This window comes from Vombatus ursinus, unplaced genomic scaffold (genome assembly GCF_900497805.2).
Source record: "Vombatus ursinus unplaced genomic scaffold, bare-nosed wombat genome assembly UNPS02009975.1, whole genome shotgun sequence".
Taxonomy (NCBI): domain Eukaryota; kingdom Metazoa; phylum Chordata; class Mammalia; order Diprotodontia; family Vombatidae; genus Vombatus; species Vombatus ursinus.
In genome coordinates this window covers 5,578,907-5,603,144 of record NW_020949753.1, presented here as the reverse complement: position 1 = coordinate 5,603,144, position 24,238 = coordinate 5,578,907, and the positions used below count along the sequence as shown (strand labels likewise).

At 36.5% G+C, this 24,238-nt stretch overlaps 1 protein-coding gene across 12 annotated transcripts in view; it reads left to right on the top strand.

Moving 5' to 3' along the window:
* PTPN13 (protein tyrosine phosphatase, non-receptor type 13) overlaps window positions 1-24,238 on the top strand; it is a 204,551-nt gene that overhangs the window by 25,380 nt on the left and 154,933 nt on the right. For all 12 annotated transcript variants that reach the window (XM_027853380.1, XM_027853381.1, XM_027853376.1 and 9 more), the window contains exons 2-6: window positions 744-863; window positions 11,827-12,005; window positions 16,594-16,659; window positions 18,437-18,622; window positions 23,637-23,730. In XM_027853380.1, coding sequence (XP_027709181.1) covers window positions 749-863; window positions 11,827-12,005; window positions 16,594-16,659; window positions 18,437-18,622; window positions 23,637-23,730 — 640 coding nt within the window. In that variant the 5' untranslated portion in view covers window positions 744-748. The remainder of the gene's footprint in view (window positions 1-743; window positions 864-11,826; window positions 12,006-16,593; window positions 16,660-18,436; window positions 18,623-23,636; window positions 23,731-24,238) is intronic.

Here is a 24,238-nt window from a genome sequence, read left to right as displayed (position 1 = left end):
CTTTCAAAACTCTCCTTCCTGATTGTGTCTTTTCTTCTTTCTGCTGTTTTCATTGCAGTTAAAAAAAAAAAAAGAATGCTTGAATGTTTCTCTTTTCTTTTTCTGTCTTTTGGGGGGGGGGTAACCCTAAAGACAATTTGTTTTTCCTGTTACTCTCACTCTCAGCTTAAAAAAAAAAAAGAAAAAACCAAAACCTTAGTAACAAATATGCTTAGCTATGCAAAACAAATTCAGTGGGAATGGTAATGTGTTGGTTTAGATTTCGAGTAGATAGATGCATTTTACCATCTGTGTAACATTTGTTTCGTAAGTCCATTACAGAGGCTGTAGTTTTTGCTACTGTAGCTTTAAGAGCCAAATGGCATGTTGTAGAAATGGCAGTTTTTAATTTGGGGAGAATGGTAAGAATGATGGTTTGAGGGAAGCTAAAGATAACTTTTTTTTTTCTGGTATAATTGGAGAGAACCTTGAGAAGAACAAGAGAAAGATGATAGAGAGGCTTTTTATTTTATTTTTTTTGATGGTCTTTCTGGAGCAAGTTTCAAATAGTTGTTAGACTTTTGGTGGAAGGCCCACAAGTCATATAATTATACTTTCCATTATATTTTTATGTTGGTTTTGATGTTTAATTAGATTTGAAATTTTGGTGATTCAGTCATTTACTTTATAGAGCTTTGACTTATAAAAAGGCAATGCTATTGAATGGCAGTTGTGAAAATTCTCAAATTATTTTTCTTTTCTAGATAATATGCATGTGTCATTAGCTGAGGCCTTGGAGGTTCGGGGAGGACCACTGCAGGAGGAAGAGATATGGGCCGTATTAAGTCAAAGTGCAGAAAGTCTTCAGGAATTATTCAGAAAAGGTATTCTTTATTTATCAAAGTATCAAATGTCAATGTTTTCTTGCTGACTTGTGTTTTTTTACTCCACTGTCATTTCTTCCCTTCTTATCCAACTGAACACTGACTGGTAGCAAATAAAAATAGTGAAGCAAAGCCATCTGACAAAATAACTGGGTTGGATAACTTAGACAACAACAGTCCCGTACCTTTTGCCTTCACTGTTCTACTTAAAAGAGGCGAGTGAGTTTAGTCATTTGTCAAATACAATTTGTTTCTCTTTCTATTGATACTATTTTTTGTTTTATTTTATCATATTCACTTCCAAATATATGCCTCCTCTTCTACCCAGCAAGTCATTCCTTCTAAAAGAAATCAGAAAAGAAAGAATACCAGGAGTTTAGCAAAATTAACCGACACATTTCATGTGTGACAATATATACAATTTTCCACATCAATTATCTTTTATCTCTACAAAGAACAGGAGAAACTGTATTTTCTCTATTCTCTTCTGGGGCTAATCTTAGCTATTACTCAGAATTCTGTTTTGTTTTGTCTTTTTGTTTTGTTTACATTGTTACATTCATTGTGAATATTGCTTTTTTGGTTCTTCTTATTTTACTTTGCATCAGTTCATAAAAGTTTTTCCATGTCAAGCATATTTTTTGTATGTAATTTAAAGAACAATTATGAGACCAAGGATTAATCATTCTTTCTGTTACTCTAAAAGTATACAACCCACCCTCTATAGCTTTGCATTGGAAAAGTCTTGGATCATGGAAAAAATCTGGCATTTATCTGGTTTTTGAAGTGCTTTGCAGTAATCTTGAGAAGTGGGTATTATTATTATCTCTATTTTTACAGATGAGAAAACTGATTTTGTTTGTTCATTTGTTGTGTTTTTTGGTCTTTTTGTCTCTAGCACATAGCACAGTACCCAGCACATAAGAGGTGCTAATTGACTGATTGACTGAGGCTGACCGAGAGTAAATGATTTGCTCAGGGTCCCATAGCCCAGTAAGTGTCAGAGGCTGGATTTGAAATCAAGTCTTTCTGACTCTAGATCAGCATTCTATGTACTGTGCCACCTAGCTGCCTCCCTGGAAGACTTTTTATGCTTAATGTTCCTGTATAAAGATGAGTGTGATGGAAAAGCTCACTAGGAAGTATAACCTTGGAAGCAGAAGACAGCTTCCTAAGATGCTAAATGCAGTGCTGAAGTATGCCACGTAAGTTTGGCATGTAAGGCAACTAACTTAGTCTAGATGCTACCATAGAATAGATAGTTTTTTTAAATGCCAAGATTCATCAAAACTAGAACTAACTTGTGAGTATGGTGTAAATTGAACAGATCAGTAAGCAGTTGGTTCAGGAGTTCCTGATGTTCAGAGCAATGGTAATCATCAGGATGGTAGATCCTAGACCATGATGTGTGCTAAGTTCAGAATACAAAAAGAAAAAGAAAGAGTCCCTTGGACAACAAGGAGATCAAATCAGTCAATATTTTAATTCAGGCTATTCGTTGGAAGGACAGATATTGAGGCTGAAGCTGAATACTTTGGCCACATAATGAGAAGACAGGACTCATTGGAAAAGACCACAATGTTGTGAAATATTGAAGGCAAAAGGAAAAGGGGATGGCAGAGAAGGAGATAGAGTCACAGCAGCAATGTGCATGAGGTTGGACAGACATCAGGAGATAGTGGAGGATAGGAGGACCTGGTGTGCTGGGATCCATGAGGTCAGAAAGAGTTGGATATGAATGAACAACAACAACAACAAAAACAACAAAGAATTTTAGACCATTAAGTCCTACTTATCTTCCCTCTTAACCTTGTGAAAACCATGCTCCAAGAATCTTGAGTTCTTACCCTACTATGTCTGCTTTCTCTATCGTAGACTCAGAAAGAGAATGGTCTTTACCACCCAAAGTTTGTATCATTTCTGTCCTAGCAACCAGTTTTTCCAATTTAGTGAGAATCAACATTGATTTTTTTAAATAAGATTTTGAGTTCCAAATTATTCTTCCTCCCTCTCATCCCTCCTCCCCAAGACAGTAAGCAATCCGATATAGGTTATACATGTGCAGTCATGTTAAACATATTTCCACATTAGTCATGTTATCAAAGAAGAAACAGAACGAAAGGGAACAGCCATGAAAATAAAAAAAAATTGAAAATAATATGCTTTGATCTGCATTCAGACTCCGTTGTTCTTTGGATGTAGATAGCATTTTCTATCACGAGTCTTTTGGAATTGTCTTGGATCATTGTATTACCAGTATTCTCCTGGTTCTGCTCATTTCACTCAGCATCAGTTCATGTAAGTCTTTCCAGGTTTTTCTGAAATCTGCCTGCTGAGTCTCATATCTTAACAATCAAGTCCATGTGTGGGGTGATGCCATATAGCTGAAATTCACAATGAGTTTCTTAATGAAAAGTAGTGACAGTGAGTCAGAGAAGTCCCAGAAATATCAGGGACACAGCGCAGATGACGACATCTCCAGTACAGTCAGGTTTCTTCTACCGATGATGAGAAACAAGTCAACAGTTCTGCACCATGCATCAGGGTGTCCTGTAGGACAGTGAGTAAGTGGTCATAAGACTCTTGCATGCAACCTGTCCCCCATCAAGAAAGATCCCTTTCACTTGGGTGTCCCTCAGCATCAGTATTTTCTCCTAGGCTGTCATTGCACGGTCCTGAAAGTAAAAATATCTCTCTAGCTGCTGAATGAACCAAGGTTATTCCCTTGCAGTCTTATTATGTTAGCTGTCCAACTTCTTCTTTTTTCTACTGTTAGCCAACAGTAACTAGGAGATGCTAGACTTGGGGCTTCCTTTGACCTCCCAGAACCCTCTGGGATAGCCACTCCATGTGGGCAGGAGTCTGTCTGCTCACTGTCCTGTGGAGGAAACTTCTTATATATGACCAGGTGCCAGCATGCAGTATCTGGCCATCCAGTTGCCTCCCCTTCCATGTTTACAGTGTACTTCCTCCCCTCTAACCATGATGTGAACTATGGCTATCTCTTCACAGTGCTAATTAAACCACATATTAAGGTTGAGTGTGGTACTTGTACCCTCTTAGATCAGATTCAATTTTTATTTTAATTAGACACTCTTAAGTGATTGAACTGTTAGTTAACAAAGTTTTCCTTAGCCCTAACATAACAGGGTTCTGTAGTAAGAATACAGTGGTACTTAGCTTTCCATATACCTGGCCTTCTTCATAATATGTGATCAGTAGGGCAGATCTTCAGACATCTATCAGATCAGAGGAGCCTGGGCTCCACATACGTGTGACTTTTTATTCCCTTGGATGACCAGGAATGATTATCCTTAGAACCAGAAGCTATGTAGAAGGTGAATCAAGGAAGGAAGGGCCCATTCAGTTCCAGGGGAAAGCTTTGGTACCTTCGAGGTAAAAGGAATCTATGTTGGTGGGGAGTGTGAGGAAGCATAGGCCATAGGAAGCATAGAAATAGAGGTGTGGGGTTATCATAAGGGCCTTGAGTGCCTAAACAGAGAAGTTTGGATTTGATCCTGGAGGTAATGGGGAACTCTTAGAGTTTGAACAGGGCATGGACGTAAGATCTGTACTTTAGGCAGAACATTTTGGCAGCTGTATGAAGATGAATTGGGATAAGAAGAGACTTATGTCATGGAGAACAATTAGGAAGCTATCGAGTGATGGGAGACAGAATGGACATTGCATGGCAACTGATTGGACGTGTGGCATGTGGATATGTGGTACAGGAGAGGAACTTTGAGGTTATGAAACTGGATGACTGGCAGAATAATGGAAACATTAATAGAAATTGAGAAGTTTGGACATGGGATGTGTTCTGTTTTAAATATGATAAGTTTGCCATTTGGAAATGTCTAGAAGCCAGTTTTCCTAACTTGATTGTCCTGTGAATAGGGTCTGGAGTCAGAAGGACCAGGATTCCAACTTGGTCTCCAACCCTTACTGTGTCCTGAGTTGTGTGACCCTCAGGGCAAGTCACTTAACTGGCTTAGTTTCCTTCTCTGCAAAATGAGAGGAATAATTGTACCTATCTCCCAAGTTGTTGTGGGAATCAGATGTGATAATGTATGTCTAATGTTTTGCCTAACTTAAAGAGCTATATAAATGCTAACTAGGACTAGGAGGGAGACTGGAGCCAGATATACAGATAAGGAGTCATCTGCAAACCCATGGGAACTGATGAGATCTGCAAAGGCTCGTGGGAGGGAGAGGTACAGTTAAGTGTAGGAAGCTTTCTTAGTGTAATAGATATTGGAATAAATTTCATGATCTCTGTCCTGTAGGAAAATGTAGACTCACATTAACATTTTGGTTCATTCTGTTTTGGGATTTTCTTTGTAGAAACAGGATGGAAAGGAAGATTAAAAGAGATTCTCCCCCATCCCCAAAACAAAAATAGAAACAAAAAAAAGCAGCAAACCAAACCTTTTAGGAGTAGTCTGGAGCCTTGATATATCAAAGGAATCAGTGTGTGTGCACATCTGAAGAGTTCTGTAAGAAGGGGTCTAAGATGAGTAGGGAAAAAAAACAAAAGTTCCCTAAAAATTTTTTTAAAAATTTTCATTCCGTTGAAAATGTTGTTGTTATTCCCTCCCCAGTGCCAGCTGCCAGGGTCCATTGACTTATGAGAGATTAGCTACAAGAGAAATACTCAAAGGTCATCAAATTGTCTCTCTCCACAAAGCTCCACATTCCCTCTTGCTGTCCTTTCCCCGTAAGAATCAGTTTTTCTGAAGCACAGCGTGTGTTTGCATTGTCAGCATTGTTTGCAAATAAAACAAGGGTTTTGTTATAAGCTGCACTGTCTGGAATTTCTTCAAGAGTCCAGTAGTTAACACAGTAAAATAAAAACTACTAGATACCTCACTGATCTGAAGCCATTACAGAATGCCAGTGGTTTTGAAGTATTGTTTGGATATGTTCAGATGTCAAGATTGTTCTCTTTTTTAGGCAGAGTAAAAGAAGATTTAAGTTGCATTTTGCTCATTGCTATGAAAAATGCTTTAGAATTGAGCTAGTGACAAACTTGAAAACAAATTGGAAATGGTGTTAAAATTAAGAAAAAAATAATGTAGTGCTTTTACCTCACATCAAATTGTGTTTTACTATATTTCATATTATAAGAGTAAAATTTCTAACATATTTCTCAAATATCCCATAGAAAAAAATGTTATATACAGTTGTCATATGAACACTTAACCTAGAAATCTGAGAAGTAGTTTCCTTTAATACTTAACCTCCAGTATCTTTAGATAATGCTTACATGTGTCAGGTGTGTGTGTAGGGGTAGATCTGTCAATCAACAAGCACTTTATTAAGCACCTAGATGCGTGAGGGACTGTGCATACATGTGTGTGTATAGTCCTAAATACATAACAGGCACTCAATAAAACTGGTTGATTAGATTGTACAGTTGTAACCAACTCTTTGTGACCCTTTTTGGGGTTTTCTTGGCAGAGATACTGGAGTGGTTTGCTATTTCCTTCTCCAGCTCATTTTACAGATAACAAAACTATGGCAAACAGGGTTAAATGACTTATCTAGGGTCACGCAGCTAGTAAGTGTCTCAGACTGTGTTGCAGTCTAGGAGTGCTGGGAACCCTGAAATTCAAGGGCAAAAGGGTCTGCCTTGAAAGAGTTTAGCCACTCAAGCTTTCTTTCAGAGACAAGGTTTATTGTGTCGCCAATAGAGGAGGTCAGGATTTGAAGAATCTGTGTTATTTGTGACACTATTACAGATGGACCAGATTTTAAGAATCTGAGCAATTTAATTTTTATGCTGAAAGACTGAGAAGATCTGGATGGGATTAAGGAGTGGCAAATGGCTGGGGTGGTATGGAGGTAACCGAGAAAGCAGGGATGGGCTGGGTGAAAGAACAGTTGAAAGGATTATTAATTGAGATAGGTTGGATGCCTCAGGGGAACCCCAGAGATCTGGGTTCAGGGGCTGGGTTGTATGGAAAAGTTTCAGGGACTTTTAGGGGTCCAGGTCCCATCCCGTCAACTGAATCTCTCAAGGACCTTTTGGAGTCTAATTTTAGTATACTTGGAACCTTGAATTATCTTAAGTTCTGCAGGCTTAGTATCTTTATGGAAATTATAAAAATAAGATGCCATTGTGAATGTTTTTGGACACCAGATACCAAATTTCCCCAAAGATCAAGAAATGGTGGCGATGAAGTATGGCCCTGACAGCAGATAGCTTTTCTTTGGGTCCTAGTCTGTGGAAATAGAGGAGGAGATAGAAAGGACTAGTCAGAGAATTGGAAAGAAAGTCAGGTAGACTTACATTTCTTAAATTATTTTTTAATTACTTTTAGGGGAAATCTTTTAAAAATAAAGTCAGATTTTATTTAAAATAAAATAAATAAAGTAAAAAATTATTTAAAATAAAGGAAATGCTGTGAAACATATTGTGTATTTTTCTCTTCATTCATGCTGAATTTAATCTGAATTTATAGTTTCTTACCTTTAACCCTGAGCGGTTTCCCCGGGGAGGAGGGTGGGGGCCTGTGAGATCAGCCTGACCCTCACAGGCCCTAGTCACATTGCAGCTCAGTGACTTTGGCTGGAATTTTATAGGTCAGCTCACAGAGGCAGTTGTGATGAAACAAAGACGGCACTCGACTTGGAGCCTGTGACTGACTGAGTCCCTCCTGGCTTCACAAGTAGGACGTGAGTGAAAGGACTGCAGAGGCCACCTAGCCTGGTCCCATTTTGTAGATGAAGAAACCGAGGCCCAGGGAGGTTGTGATTTTTCCAAACTTCAGAAAAGCTTTGAATGCAGTAGCTGACTTCCTTTATGGTGTAGTTATCATTATACAAATTGTTCTTCATCTCACTGCATCAGTTCCTACAGTTAAGTCCTCCTTGGCCTCTCTGCATCTACCCTTTCTGTCATCAGTCATATTCTGTTACATACACATACATTAATTCGTTCAGCAGTTCCCCAGTTGACAGGCATCCACTTTGTTTCCAGTTCTTTGCTGTAACAAAATATAAACACGTTTACACGTGTGGGTTCTTTACTTTTCTCCTTTTGAATCTCCGAGGTGCGTGTCAGTAAAAACCCTAGTGGTGCCACTGGTTGAAGGATATGCTAATTTAGTGATTATTGGATTATAATTCCAGTGTGCTTCAGAGCTCTGCCAAAAGTCCATTATTCAGTCAACACAAATTTATTAAGCATTGTACTGAGATCCGGGGAGGTGCGGAGAAAGGCAGAAGACAGAGCCTGTCCTCTGGGTGCTTACATTCTAACGTTGGGAGGACGAAGAAGCTAAGGAAGCTGACAGACAAAGAAAGGGAGAGTGTTCCCGGCGTGCGGGTGGGGGAGCAGCCTGGAGAAAAGGCTTGTGGTGGGGACATGGAGATAATTGTTTCTTGCTTGAGGAACTTCGTGAAGACCAGTGTCATTGGTTCACAGAGTATGTGAAGGGGAATAATGTGTAACAACACTGGAAAGGTAGGAAGGGGCCAGATAAGAGAGAACTATTTCTATTTGATCCTGCTAGAGCCAATAAAGAGCCACTGAGTAAGACTCGTGATGGAGGGGGCTATAATATGCATTTCAGGAAAATCACTTTGGCAGGTGTGGGGAGAGTTGAGACTGATTCCAGGAGAGCAGGAGAAGAGCTTTGAGGGTGGCACCTGGGGATAAGGAAGGAATAGGACTTGAGAATTCAAATGAGCACTTCAGAAAACCTCTGAACAGAAGTCCCAGGGAGAGATCTGTATTCCAGGCAGATATTCGCCATGAAGGTGAGTGGATGTAGGTACAGGGGCAGGAGATGTTAATCTCTGGGTGGTCAGGTGATGAATTGAAACGACTAGAAGTAAAACTGAATCTTTTGAGTTTAAAAGAGTAAAGGAATTTGAGCTGAGGCAGGATTATAGAAGGAAGGGAATCAGATCAGTATGAACATAAACCTCAGGATTAATTGATAATTTGAAAGTGGAAAGTAAAAAACAAATAATAGAATTTAATGGAAGAATATTAAAAGGACAACTCCTTTCCCTTATCTTCCTCCTCTCCTTCTCCTTCTCTCTCCTCCTCCTCCTCCTCCTCTTTTCTTCCTCTTCCTCCTTCTCTCTCTCCCCACCCCCACTAGGAAGTGGTGTGATGCTGATGGTAGACTTGAAACCTAGCAGAGCAGCTGGTGGCAAATGAAGAGGTGGCTGGGCTTTTGAGCCTTCTGTAAAAGACAACTTTGAGAGGAATTTTTGCTCTGCCCTCTAGCCCTCCATGGGGGCAGAAATGACCAAGGGTAGTGATTAGGTGTGTGTACCAATGCTGAGAGCTATCTCCAGGATTATGCCTTCCCTGGTGATGAGCTTATCCTAGAGAAGTTTGGCAGTTTCCTCCTGTGCTTTTAAATAAGGCAATATTCTCATTATTCTTTGAATTTGCCTTGCACTCTTGTCAACATAAGCTATGACAAATCTTGCAAGAGATTTGGATCATCGGGGATTATTTTTTCATAATAAAAATAGTGTAGAATTGATGTTAATGCTATGTTTCTAAATCTAGCTCTTTAGGGAAAGAAATAAGACCTCTTCATTTTACAGATGAAGAAACTGAAGCCAGGAGGGGTTAAATAACCTGCTCAGGGTCACCCAGTTCATAGTGGTACATCTAGAAGTGCATGTGTGTCCTGTGCTCTGCCACGTCATAGATATAGATCTTTTCAGATTACCTTGACATCTTATTGTTTATGTGACCTGTGATCTTCCAGGGAGGAAACTATGAAAGCAGGTCTGCATCTGCTTGGCTACTCAGAGAGTTGCCCTGGGCATTAAGAGGTTAAGTGTCTTGCCCAGGGACACACTGCCACATCTGGCAGGATTTGAACCCAAGTCTTCCTGGCTATAAGGCAGAATCTCTATATAAAATACCTTGACTTGTGCAGCAGTTAAAAAGAGAATGTTCATTTTACTTTAGTTAATAGGGGACCTGAAATGTTCTGTACAGATTAGGTATTATAGTGCTCCCCTGGTCTCTGACCTGGATAGATGTCAGGACAAGCCTATTCAGGATGAATTAGTGATCCTGGCATTGGCCCCCAGTTGGCCTTTGTCTACCCAGGGTTAACCAGTTGAGTGTAAAAACCTTCCATTAACCCCACAGGTCCACTATCTAGCTCTTTGGCAATCACTGTGAAACTTATATTAGCAAACTTTGGACAGCTGAAAAACTAAAGTTATATTTATGATAAAGACTATTCTAAGTCATTCCTCTGAGTAGAACTTTACAATTTTTTAAAATTAATTTATTTTGATTTATCAACAATAAGTTCCATAAGCTTTTGAGTTTTAAATTTTTCTCCTCCTCCTTCCTTACCTCCTTCCCCAAGACAGCATGCAATTTGATATAGGCTATACATATACATTCTTATTAAACATATTTTCACATTAGTGATGCAAGTAAGAATTAAAACCAATAGGAGGAACCACCAGAAAGAGGAAACAAAACACAACAGAGGAAAAAAAATAGCAAATAGTATGCTGCAATCTGCATTCAGACTCCGTAGTTCTTTCTTTGGATGTGTATAGCATTTTCCATCATGAGGCCTTTGGAGATGTCCTAGATCCTTGTATTGCTGAGAAGGGCTAAGTCTATCAATATGAGTCATCGTACAATGTGGCTGTTACTGTGTACAATGTTGTCCTGGTTCTGCTCATTTCACTCAGCATCAGACCATACAAGTCTTTCCAGGTTTTTCTCAAGTCTGCCTGTTCATCATTTCTTATAGCACAATAGTATTCCCTTACTTTCGTATACCACAGCTTGTTCAGCCATTCTCCAATTGATGGGCATCCTCTCAATTTCCAGTTCTTTGCCACCACAGAAAGAGCTGCTTTAAATATTTTTGTACATGTGAGTCCTTTTCCCATTTGTAAGATCTCTTTGGGAAATAGCCCTAGACAGGCTATTGCTGAGTCAAAGGGTATGCACATTTTCATAGCCCTTTGGGTATAAGAACTTTACAATTTAAGGAGTTTATTCTAAACTGCTCTGGAATGTCAGCATTAAAGCTGCAAAAAAAATTTTTTTTCTTTTTTGGAGTAGAAAGTTATCTCTAGAGGTACCTAAAATTATAATATTTTATAGCAAGAGAATTAACAAGTGCCCAAAAAACCTCATTCCAATTTCAAAGTCTGTAATTGATGAAAATAAAAATTGTACCCCAAACACTGACAAGTTTTGATTATGGTGGATCAGAAAGGAACTAAATTCCATCAACTCTGTAGCCTAGTTGCTAACATTGTCTCATGAATATTTTGTGACATTTTATAATAACCAATATTTATATAACACCTACTATATGCCAGGCAGTGTGCTGCTAAGTGCTTTATCAATTTTACCTCATTTGATCATCATAGTAATTCTTTGAGATAGGGACTGCTTTTATCTCCATTTTACAGCTGAGGAAACTGAGGTCTACAGAGACTAAATGAGTTGCCCAGGGTCACACTTGATAGGAAGTATTTGAGGCTGAATTTCAACTAAAGGCTTTCTGACTCCAGATCTGGCACTTTATCCACTGTCTCACCTACTTATCATTTCTCTAACTCACAAGGAAAACCTCCCCCAAATTTTACCTTTTATGATGGGTTATGAGTTAAAAGTCTCTGTTTCCTAGCACCTAGGATTTCTGTGCTTCTGCAGCTTTCAAAAATTAAGGTGTTGTTAGTATATGGTGCTGCTTCAGTCTTAAAGTTGGATGTGGGATACCCCACTCCTGTACTGAAGGTTGATTTATTCTTTATTCCATCCTTAATCTCATATATAGAGGCATCAGGGAAGAAGTGTTTCATGTTATCCTATTGTGTGTATTTGAGGAAATATTTAACTTATGTTGTCATCTTGTGTTGAGAATAATCAAAGTGATACGAAGAAAGTTCTGCTAATTGAGATTTGCATTTTAATTGTTTCTTTTCCTCTCTTCCATCGAACTAGTGAACACAGCAGACCCTACTGCCCTTGGCTTTATCATTTCTCCGTGGTCTCTGTTGCTGTTACCATCTGGCAGTATATCATTTACAGATGAGAGTGTTTCCCATCAAGACCTTAGAGCCTTCACTGCACCCGAGATTCTTCAGAACCAATCACTGAACTCTCTCTCAGATGTTGAAAAGGTAACTACAACTCTTTTTTATTTAAAGATGAGAATAGAAATAGTAGACTTTACCCTTGCCTCCCCCACTATCCATTTTGTATTGCACTTCCAGAAACTCAGATTTAAAGTTGTCATTTATTGAGAAGACATAGTTAAAATTTTATCTAAACTAAAACTAATCTGAGAATGTGCTCTAAGGAAGCAAATTTCTTTACAATAAAAATCCCTTATGTGCTACTTCATTTCCTTCGTTAGATGTTATTGAGACATTTGAGTGCAATTTAGGGATATTTTGGGGGGATTTTGCAGCTTTTGTTCCCAAAGATTGAAAAATTTCTGTACTAGACTTCTAATTAACTGATTTCTGGATCTCTGAAGTAGTTTGATTGAGTTCACTTGCAGTAGACATGTTAAAATCTTATTTTATTGATATATTTTGGTTTTATGTTACCTTCACTTCTGGAGTATATGCCTGCCTGTGAACCATCCCTTACAACAAATATTTTTAAAGAATGAGAAAATAAAAGCTGTGTACCAAAACTAACATGAACATTGATCATGTCTGATAGTATAAGTAATACTCATCCCCCCCTTTTTTTTTTAAGGAATGTGATTTTTTTCAGTACTGAAGCTAAAATTGGTCATTATAATTATACAGAATTGTTTCATATATATATATATTCTCATAGTCGTGCATATTGCATCGTTGGTCTGTTTTATTTCACCCTATATCAGTTAAATCTTCCAGCGATTCTCCAAATTCTTCATATTTCTTGTTTCTTATAGCACAGAAATAGTCTTAATGAGTATTTTTTTTTCATGAATGTAACTGAAAGATGTGATTATACTCAAATTTTCCCAAATTCTATCAAATCGCTGGACTTAGACTTTTTAAGTCACTTGGATTACTTCTAAGTGACTAGAATTGATATACATTCAAGCTAGGTATTTTCCCCTCAGTGGAATTTTTTTGTCATCAGCAAAAGCCACAACTCAACTAATTTCAGTTTCATCATATTTTTTCCTTCTTTTGAAATTTTCATACCTTTGATATATTTTCCTCTAAAAGATTACTCCATTCATTTAAGAAATGTTTAAATACCTACCAAATAGTACTGGATTGTGCTAATAATAAGACACAGCAGTTTCCTTTATGTTATGGCAACTTCAGAGTTGCCAAGTAATAAAAGCCCAATTTCTCTATGCATCTTCTTTTAAACTCAGCCGTCAGCTTTGTCCTCACATGGTTCATACACCTGGCAACCAGTTAAACAGGAATAGTGTCCTACATCAGCAGTTTCATTTTCTATGCCCTGTTGTGACTGTACATGCCCTTAACCAAATGTTTTATGAAATGTGAAGCAAGTTCTTATCATTTGACCTGAATTCTAGGCTAAAGTGATTAATGAGAATAGGCGAAGCTGTCATATAGAAAGGAAAGGGGATTTTCCCACCAATTTGCCACACTAGCCTTTTCTAGACCAAGGTAATCTGTTGAAGCTTTGTTGGAAAATTATTCTTTTTAAATTAAAGAATTCAAAATATGTTTGAAATATATTGTTTCTATGCCAAGAAATCATGATTGAATATTATTAGTAAGTTGGCAAGGAGAATATTCAGAGGCAGAATGTAATACCAAATTTCAGTTGATTCTGAGATAAGCAATGAAAAATTTTTTTTAAATTTTATTTTATTTTCAGTTTTGAATTCTCTTCCTTCCCTCTCCCCCCACATTTAGAAGGCAAGAAAAGCAAAGTGCATTACAAGTATGTATAGTCATATAAAGTAAATCCCCATGTTTGTCATGTCCAAATATGTATAGCCATATAAAGCACATTCCTGTGTCAGCCCATGTACAGGGAAAAAAAAGAAAATATGTTTTAGTCTGCACTGAGTCCATTACCTTTTATCTGGAAGTGGAGGGCATGTTTCATTATGAGTTCCCTGAAATAGTTTGTCATTATGATATTATTAGGGATATAAATTGTTCTCTTGGTTCTGCTCACTTCATTTTGCATCAGTTCATATAAGTCTTCCCAGGTTTCTCTGAAACTGTTCCCTTTGTGATTTCTTACTGCACAATGGTGTTCCATCACATTCATGTACCATAACTTGTTCAGCCATTCCCCAGTTGATGGGCGTCTCCTCAATTTTTATTTCTTTGCCAGCACAAAAAGAGCTGCTATAAATATTTTTGTATATATGAGTCCTTTTTCTGTTTCTTTGATCTCTTTGGAGTATAGACGTAGTAGTGGTATTGCTAGGCCAAAGGATATGCGCAGTTTATTAACTTTTGAGCATAGTTTCACATTGCTTTCCAGAATACTTGGACCAGAAGCTGTGAATTGTTCAGTAATGGACCTCTTTTCTCACAGGCTGTCCTTTTGTCAATCAAACCAATAAGATAAACAAGTTTTTTTTTAAAAAAAAAGAATATTAAATAAGATCATTTATTTCATTGCCCTGTAAATAAAAGCTTGAAAGTTGAGTCAACTGGCTAACTCCTCTCTTTTCCCCTCTAGCACAGAAGGGAATAGGATAAAACAAATTTAGGTTGAAGGGTACTTTCCTCTTCTTTAAAACAAAAAATAAAAACCCTCTTCTCCCTTTTTTTATACAAATGGTACCTTGGATACAAAAGAGACAGTACAGAAATATTCCAATGTCACAAAAATTTACTGTGTGACTAAAATCTGAAAAATAACAGTCCCTGCCTTCCAGGCTATTACAGTATAATAGAAATAATGATTGCCCCAAAGCTCTCAAAAGCAGTTTTCTCTGATAGCATAGTTGGATTGGTGGGAGAATTCTTAATGATCCAGATTAACAAGTCCATTTTCCTTTGAGAACATTCAGATCTTAGAAACTTTGGGAGTTGAGATTCCTACCCTTTTCTCTGATATAGCAGTTAGTTCTTTGGAGGGGTAGTAGTTTTGAAGATTCCTGCATGTGGCGAAAGAGGCAGTTGATCCCGTGACACATGCAAATAGCTTCATGAAAGGTGATGCAGATTACTACCAGGTCACCCCAATGAGATAAGTGACAGGGAGTATTCACGCTTTATATGTTCTCCATGCCACATGAGTGGAGCTTCATTTCTCCCAGTATCTTTCTTTCTGTATACGTTGGTTCTTCATAATTACCACAATGTCTCTGTATAGTCTCCCTGAGTGTGAATCTGTGGTGTGGCCTGGTCAGGTAGAAGGTGTAGTCACATTCTAGGGACAACTAATAGAGAATTTACCTCACTTTGATGAAGCCATAGATGAACTCCCAAAGAAAATAATCCCTTGGATCAGAAGGATTTACAAATGTTCTCAAAAGCATAAAAAAAAAAACCCAGCTAATTCTAACATTATATAAACTGTTTGCTAGATAGATCTCATCAGTATCCTCATTACCTTGTGCTCCACTGATTGGAGGGCTGATTAAAGAAATCTCCTCCTTAAACCTCTATTTTAAGAAGAGTAGCCTGGCTAGCTATCTGATCTCTTCATTTCTCACCTGGTTGTACTCCACTGGACTTTTCCCAATATGCCCTCGTATCAGTTACTTCTCTCCCCTCCACCATGCTTTTTAGCTTCTTTTTGTGTGTTGTAGATTATAAGCTCCTTAAAGGCAGGAACTGTTTTTCTTTTTTCTTTTTGTATCCCCAACACTTGACACAGGGCCTGGCACATAGAAGGTGCTTAATATGCATTTAATGACTGACTAAAATAGGTAAAGAAGAGAGACTACTAAACTCCTTCTATGAAATAAGTATGGCCTGTTACTTAAACCACGGAGAAATAAAGCAGAGAAAGAAAAGTAAAGCTTTTGTGAATTTAACTAAATTCAAGTGATGTTAGCGCTACAGTTTAATAATGTTACATGTTGTCAGATATAGTGTTATTAACATTACAGTTTGTTAGAATAGTTTTTGTTTCGCATATTATTGGGCCATTTTCAGTAATATATGTATGTGCATGTACATATATTTGTGTGTGTATGAAATGAAAGAGCAAATGATTATTACTGCTTTTTTTAAAAATTAAAATCTGATAATCTGTTTCATGCAGCTATTCTTTCATAAAAATAAAGATTTTAATCTTTATTTACTCAGTGAACCCACTTGTATATTAACATGTAAATTAGAATGTATAAAGTTCGTTATTGAAAAGAACTGCTTTGAACTGCATTAACATTTATTTGGGAAATGTTTTAGTAACTCTTGTTAGAGAATTTTTTGTAACAGTCTGACACGGACCATATTTTATTTTCATTATTAAAATAAATGCCTTCTCTAGTACCAGGTTGGGTTTTTTTTTTTAAATAAACCCTAAATGTTTTTATTTAAACTGGAAAATTATTATCCCTGGTCTCATAAGTATTCTTGGGGGTCGGAGGCACGTTTTTTTTTTGCAGATGTTAGCTATCTTTCCATTCAATGAACATTTATTTAGTGCTTATTTTGTGTAGGACATTGTGATTGGCATTGGTAGAGAGAGTAGGTTAAGTTCCTGCCTCCATTGAGCTTACCCTCCAATCTGCTATGACATTGTTTGCCCACAGTTTTTCTTATACTACAATTAAGTTGCCACAACTAAGGACTTGCATTTTGTTCCTAGATACATATTTATTCTCTTGGAATGACATTGTACTGGGGAGCTGACCATGAAGTACCTCAAACTCAAGTAAGTCAGACTTTTAATTTATTTTCATTTTTAGTTTTCACATCTTAAAAAAAAATTCTTCCACATTTTAAAATTTGTTCAGAAGCAGCATATCCATATAGGCTAGCATCTCTTTGAATGTCTATTTAAAAGTATTCTGTGAACAAAATGACCCTCAATGAAACACCAGACAAATTCATTTTGCTATTTGAAGTAGAGTAATGGGTCTCAGATTTATTCAGGGAAGTGTAGTAGTATTCCTATATAAGAACTGTAAAACTGGTAGGTTGGTTTTTCTTGTTACTGTTCCAGTGGGATGACTGCTGGCAGTAATTATAAAAGTCTTCATTACTATGTTGTGTGAGTGGGTATTGTTTTATTCATTGTAATTGTATCCCAACACCTACCACAATGCCTGGCATGTAGTGGGTTCTTAAATGCTTTATTGATACTACATTGTGGTTCTGACAATCCCTGAAATCAATTAAAATAGGAAAAATGCCACAAGGTTATGATCATTTATTTAGTTTAAGTTTACCTCTCCACGCTCTCTATATCCCAGTCTTGTTGCAGTTCTTTTGGTAATTTTTTTGTCTAAGAGAGAAGTCAGTGTAGAATCTAGATAAAATTATTAACTTTTTTTTTAATTGCAAGGTGTGTGTAAGAGTCTTTAAATTTAATGTTTTACTTCTTAGGATCACTGAAAGCTATTTTCTCATTTTAGTTTGATACATATGTGTGTATGTATATGTATATGTGTATATATGTACATATATATATATATAATTGAATATACCTGATTCTTAAAAATGATAAAAAAGTTTAATTACCACAGAAAATATTTCTCAGAAGTATACCATGCAGTTTAACTACATATGAAATGTGACAAAAATCTATAATGGATACATTTCAAAGAATTGTGGACTGTTGCATATACAGGATTGTGTAAATTGATGGAAAAAAATTACTTCTTATGTTGATTCTTATATTTTAATAGATACAGTGTCTCATAATAGGACTGATAGCTACAGTTAGATTATTTAAGAGTATTGATCATTTACCTCCAGTATTTGTGAAGTGTTATTTTCTGAAGCCAATACCAAGTCTTCCACTGTTTGTCTGAAATTGTCTCTTTCTTCATTTCTTATACCACAGTAGTATTCTGTTTCGTTTATATGCCCAATTGATGGCTATTCCTTTACTTTCTGGTTCTTTGCCACATACAGAGCTATTATAAAAATTTTTATATGTATAGGATCTTTTCCTCTTTCTTTGATCTCCTTGGAGGTATATTCCTATTAATGGCTTTGCTGGGTATGCATGGTTTAGTGACTTTTTGGGCATAGATCCAAATTGCTTTCCAGAGTGGCTGGATTGGTTCATAGCTCCACCAATTAGTACATTAATTTGCCTGTTTTCCCAAAGCTCCTCCAGCACTTTTCATTTTTTTTGTCAAATTTGCTAATGTGATAGATGTGAAGATTTGCTTTAATTTACATTAGTACCTCAGTTGCTAACATTTTTGAGGGGGAGGATCAGTATTTGAGGTATATTAAACATATAGGCTACTAACCTATTAACCAAAAGAGAAAAATCCCACTAAACCACACCCTCTTCCTTCATCCCCATTACCCTGGTATTTATTATAGAGGGTTTTTTTTGTTGGCAGTTTTTTTTAAGATTACCTTTGTGGTGATTTCATTGAAGTATGTCTCAGGTTTATACAATATGATGAAAATTATTATTTTATTAACTATAAAGGTGAACTTAACATGACTTTTCCTTCCTTTGTACTCAGCCTATCAAGCTAGGAGACCATCTCAACAGCATATTGCTTGGCATGTGTGAGGATGTTATTTATGCTCGCGTTTCTATACGGACTGTCCTGGATGCTTGCAGTGCCCACATTAGGAATAGCAACTGTGCACCTTCTTTCTCCTATGTAAAACAGTTGGTAAAGCTGGTTCTTGGAAGCCTTTCTGGGGTAAGCCACTGTTCTAATCTGAGAAAATTACATTTAAATTGTTTGCTTTTATGCATGTCTATTTTTACTTTAAAGTTTTATTGATACCTTTTTTTTTTTTAAAGAAAATCACTGTATTTTCCCAGTATTTCTGTCTTTTCCACTTTGCTTTTGAACTGTTTCTTAAAATAAAGAAGCAAAACCTACAGGCATTTGTTTGATATCAGATACAGTGTTGTGTACCTATAGTTCCCTTTCCGTGGTACTGAAAGTAGGGAAATACTCTTTTTCACCTGTTTGTACCAAGATTGGTCATGACATTCGATCTGAATTCAGCTGCCCTAGTTGCTTTACTTTTGTAGGAATTGTGAATGCTTTAATTTTGGTTCTGCTTTCACTCCACATCAGTTTCATACAGGTCTTCTATGTTTATCTAAATTCCTCGTATTCATCATATCTTATGGCTCAGAAGTAATCATTTGCATTCATGCACTATAGTTTATTTAGCCATTCCAAGGTTCATTGCTGTAAGTGGCTTGCTATTACAAAAATTGCTTCTTCATGTATTGGGATTCATGGTACCATTCTTTTTGTGTTTGGCTTCCTTGAGGTCCTTTGACTTCTTTGGTCACTAGATCAAAAGAATAAACTGTCTCATGATTTTTCATAATTAATTCCAACTAATTAATGATTTAAAATTTTTGAATGCTTGGCAGTTAAAGTTGGTTTTTTTTGTTTTTTTGTTTTTTTTTTGTTCCATTCAGGAAATATTCATTAAGTACCTGTTATGTATAGACTGTGTTAGGTTCTGAGGACACAAAGATAAAATCAGCATAGACCCAGCCCTCAAGGAACTAACCATGAGGTGGGGATCCAGGATAAGATGGAAAGATAAGGTATACATATATACATATATATATATATATATATACACACACATATATAGAGAGAGATGTAGATAAGAAAGAACTAGATTGGTAAATAGACATAGCTTCTGAAAAGGGGAAACAGGTGATATAGCAATTTAATATTACAGTAGCATTTAACTATCCCTACAAACAGTTCTTATAATTCAGTAGTCATTATCAGAGGTTGGCAAACTACTCCCCAGGGCCAAATTCACCCTGCTGTGTACTTGACCTGCAAATTGACTGGTTTTTATATTTTAAAATCTGTATTTAAAACATTTTAAAATGCAAGAACCATTCTTGGCTCTTGGGCTGGATTTGACCCTCAGTCCATAGTCTGCTGACCCCTGGTCTAGTATAAAAGAGATACCTAGGATATAGTAAATTTTCTTAATCTAACAATGCAGGCAATATTTCATTTTGAAAAACATCATAGAATCAAAGACTGCTAGGACTGGAGATCATCTCCTTTATTCTATAGGATAGTGAGAAGCAAAAGCAGAACCTGAATCCTGGGCCCCTGCCTCCTCTTCCGTGAGGCCTTAGCCTCGTTTGCTTGAAAATCAAAACAAAACAAAAGATATCAGTATTTTTTTTTTTTGAATGTTACCTCCATTTCCAAATACATCCATCCTTTCTCTCTTATCATGGAGCCATCCCTTTTTAAAAAAAAGAAGCCTCCTTTCCTTTTTGTATTTCATACCTGTATATATAACTAATAGTACAATTGTGAGAAATGCTTTCTCTATGTCTGTTACTGGAAATATTCATTCCTGATGCTGTGTGATTCAGAGAGATTTAAACAACAGGTGAGAGTAGAAGAGAAAAAAGGTCCCTTTCCAATTGTGGCTAAATAAGCTCTGTTCCCTTCGCTTGGAGGGTTCTTGGGTATCACTGGTAGCAAATTTGCAGCAGGTCCTGTTGTATCCAACTACCAAATGATTTTAATTGTTCAGAAATTTAAAGTGATGTCGTGAGAAAGTTATTTAAAATTTCTGCTCCTCAGTTTGGCTCTAATTAAAGTTAGAATAATCATTCCATTTCACTGAATAGGTGTGAAAATAATAGAGATGGTGCTTATGGAATGCTTTGAGGTCCTTGGTAAAAAGGGAATTAGAAGCTTGCTATTATTAGTACATAATGGAATCTTTGATATCTTGTCCCTCAGACTCGGAAGCTCTGTTGATGCACTTTATTCCCTTTGCCTTTGTGGATTGACAGTAAAATCAGTTATAATGTCCCTGTTTAGTTCATTTAAGTAATGATATTCTCTTAGGAGCAGTCCCATTTAAGTCCTATTTTTAGGAGAAGAGGGAACAGAATTGAGGTCATAAAGACAGGCTAGATAATTTAAGGACTATGATAAGAAAGATATCTAATTTGGCCAATTATTGTTTTCTGTTATGAACTCTAGTACATTTTAAGAAGCCCAAGAAGATTAAAAATAAGCATTATGCAAAGATGTATTTAGGGGTCATTTTCTGTTTAGTTTGTGCATCAACCCTTTTGCTGGTGGTCTTCATCCATTAGTGTCTTCATCAGAAATGCATAAAGTTTATAGAATTTTGTTGTGAATTTGGATATTCTTAAGAGAATGTTTTTATGAGGAAGAAGTAAAATTGATTATTATAGCTAAATTGTTATATTTTGATTATTCACTATTCTGAGTACAGATAAGATTTCACTATAGTTATGTCAATTGTTAATTAAGCACCTAATATGTACCAGACACCATTAAATTCTGGGGACACAAAGAAAAAGCAAAAACATTCCCTGCCTTCAAGGAGCTTACATTCTACTGGGGAAAACAAAATGTATGTAAATTAGTACATACAAGATACAGTGTGAACAGAAGGCGTCGGGGAAAAAGAAAAAAGTTGAGAATGTAAATAAAATTAAAGAACTAGAAGGAAAAAATGAAAATGAGTTTGGAAGAATAAAATTGGAAAAAGAATTAACAGTTTGGAACAAGAGATTTGTACCAAACCTTACCCAGTGAGGCAGAAACTAGGCTAGAACACTATCTCATACCATAACATCATTCATGCCAGAGTAAGCTCCCAGTGGATACATGACATGACTTAGACATAAAGGGTGACATCATAAACAAATTAGAGGAGCATGGAAGAAATTACCAGTCAGGTGTGTTATTAGTGGAAGAGTTAATGACCAGTCAAGGGATAAAGAGGATCGTAGAAGATAAAATGATCAATTTTGATACATGAAACTCAGAGGAAACAAAACCAAAGCAGTTAAAATCGGAAGAGAAGCAGGTAAACAGGGGAAATATTTGTAGCATGTTTATCTTCCAAAGGTGTCTTTTTTTTAGTTACAAAATCTTTTTTTATTAATTTATTTTGATTTATCAACAATCACTTCCATGTACTTTTGAGTTTAAAATTTTTCTCCCCCCTTCCTCCTCACCACCCTCCCCAAGACAGCGCACGATCTGATATAGACTATGCATATACGTAAGAATTAGAACCAATAGGAGGAGCCACCAGAAAGAGGAAACAAACAAAGGTGTTGTTTTGAGATATATATGGGAACTAATTCAAACTTATAAGAATAAGGACCATTCTTCAAATGATAAAATGTTCAAAGCATGTGAATAGTCTATTTTCAGGGGAAGAAAGCCAGGCTATCAATAGCCATATGAAAAAAAATGCTCTAAATCACTAACAGAGAAATGAAAATTAAAGTAATTCTGTGGTTCCACTTTATCACATCTATAAGATTGACAGAGTTGACAGAAAACAGCAAATGCTACAGAGACTGTGTGAAAAAAGGTGTACTAATGCATTATTAATGGAGCTGTCAACAGATCCTGTGGTTGTGGCAAGCAATTTGGAAATAAACCTCCAGAACCATTACAGTGAGCATACTCTTTGATCCTGAGGTACTGCTACTAGGTCTATACCCCAAAGAGAACAAGGAAAAGGGGAAAGGACTTTGTATAAAAACAGCAAATCTTTTTGTGATGGCAAAGAGTTAGAAACTGAGAGAATGTCCATCAATTGGGGAATGGCTGAATAAGTTGTGATATATGATTGTGATGAAATACTATAGTGTTACAGGAAATAATGAACGTGGTGGTTTCAGAGAAACCTGAGAAGATTTGTATGAATTAATGCAAAATGAAGTGAGCAGAACCAGAACAATTTACAAAGTAACAGCAACATTGTAATGATAAGACTTAGTACTAATCAACATAGTGACCCACCATGATTACAATGAATGAAACATGCTGTCAACCTCCAGATGGAAAGTGGATATACTCAGAGTGCAGATTAAAGCATATTTTCTGCTCTTTCTCTTGTATTTTTTGCTTTTTAGACATGGCTAATGTGGTAACATGTTTTTCATGACTACGTGTATTTTTTAATGTCAGTGAGAAAGAGAATGGGGAGGGAGAGAATTTGAAACTAAATATAAAAATAAATTAATTAAAAACAAACTGATTCACTGGCCCTGATGTAAGGAGGACCTGAGTTCAAATATGGCTCCAGACCAAACACTTGACACTAGCTGTGTGACCCTGGGCAAGTCACTTAACTCCAATTGCCTTAAAAAAAAAAAAAAGAAAAAAAAAACCAAACTGATTTTACTCCTTCCCTATACTCCATCACAACTTAGCTAAAATACCACTTTCTATAAGAAGCTTTTTCCTGATCTTCCTTAAAGCTAATGCCTTCCCTCCAAGGATTATCACTAATTTATTCAGACTGTATCTTGTTTGTATGTAATTGTTTGGATATTGTGTACTTCATTAGACTGGGAACTCATTGAGGGCAGAGACTGTTTCTGCCATTAGTATGATGCTTGGCGCACAGTAGGCACTTAAAAAATGCTTGCTGATTTGACTTCATTAACTTATATGCACGTTACTTTTTGACATCTGCATTTCATTTTCATTTTCTGAAGGTGAATGGGCCAGACCTGAGATGTTCATGTCTTACCAGAGCAAAGTGAATTCAAGGCAGGAAGGAGGTTCTGGTTCCTTTGTGGATGTTATAGAAAAACTCCTAAGTGCCTTACTATTGGTGCAGTGCAGATTATTAAAAGGAAAGATGCAGGCTTGGATGAGAGGAGTCCTTACCAGTGCTGACTTCTGATTATTTATGCAGATGAATCAACCTCCATGTAACAACGAGCAGAAACTACGTCCTGATAGAAGCCAAGCCCTTCGGGACCGATTGAGAGGAAAAGGACTACCCACTGGTAAGAAGAACATGCTGACTTTATCTATTCCTGCCAAAAAACATTCTGATTATCAGGAGCAATTATACATGTGAGTTATGACTACATGGAATTAGATGGAGTAAGTTCAGTCAAAAGATGGAAGAAATCAGTTAGCTATGAGCACGATTCTGGGTTTTCCCACAGAAATCAGTAAATCAGTTCTTTAATATTTTTCACGTGACTTGATCATAACGTTAATACACCGTAATTTTCCAGAGTAAATCATTTCCATTTTAACCCTCATTATTATTACATTAGTAACATTCATTTAGTTTATAATGGTTTTCCTATTGTGCTAAGAAAATATTAAAAGTTGAGTAAGAAAAATGATAGAAAAATATCATTGATTCCTTGAACACTGTTGAAATTTAATCTAGAAGACAAATATTAATTTATGTCTAAATAACCTGAGTGACTTTTTTTTTAGTTCAATTATTTCATACCTCTTTTTATGGTATAAGAAAAATATCTTTCTTATTTATATGTC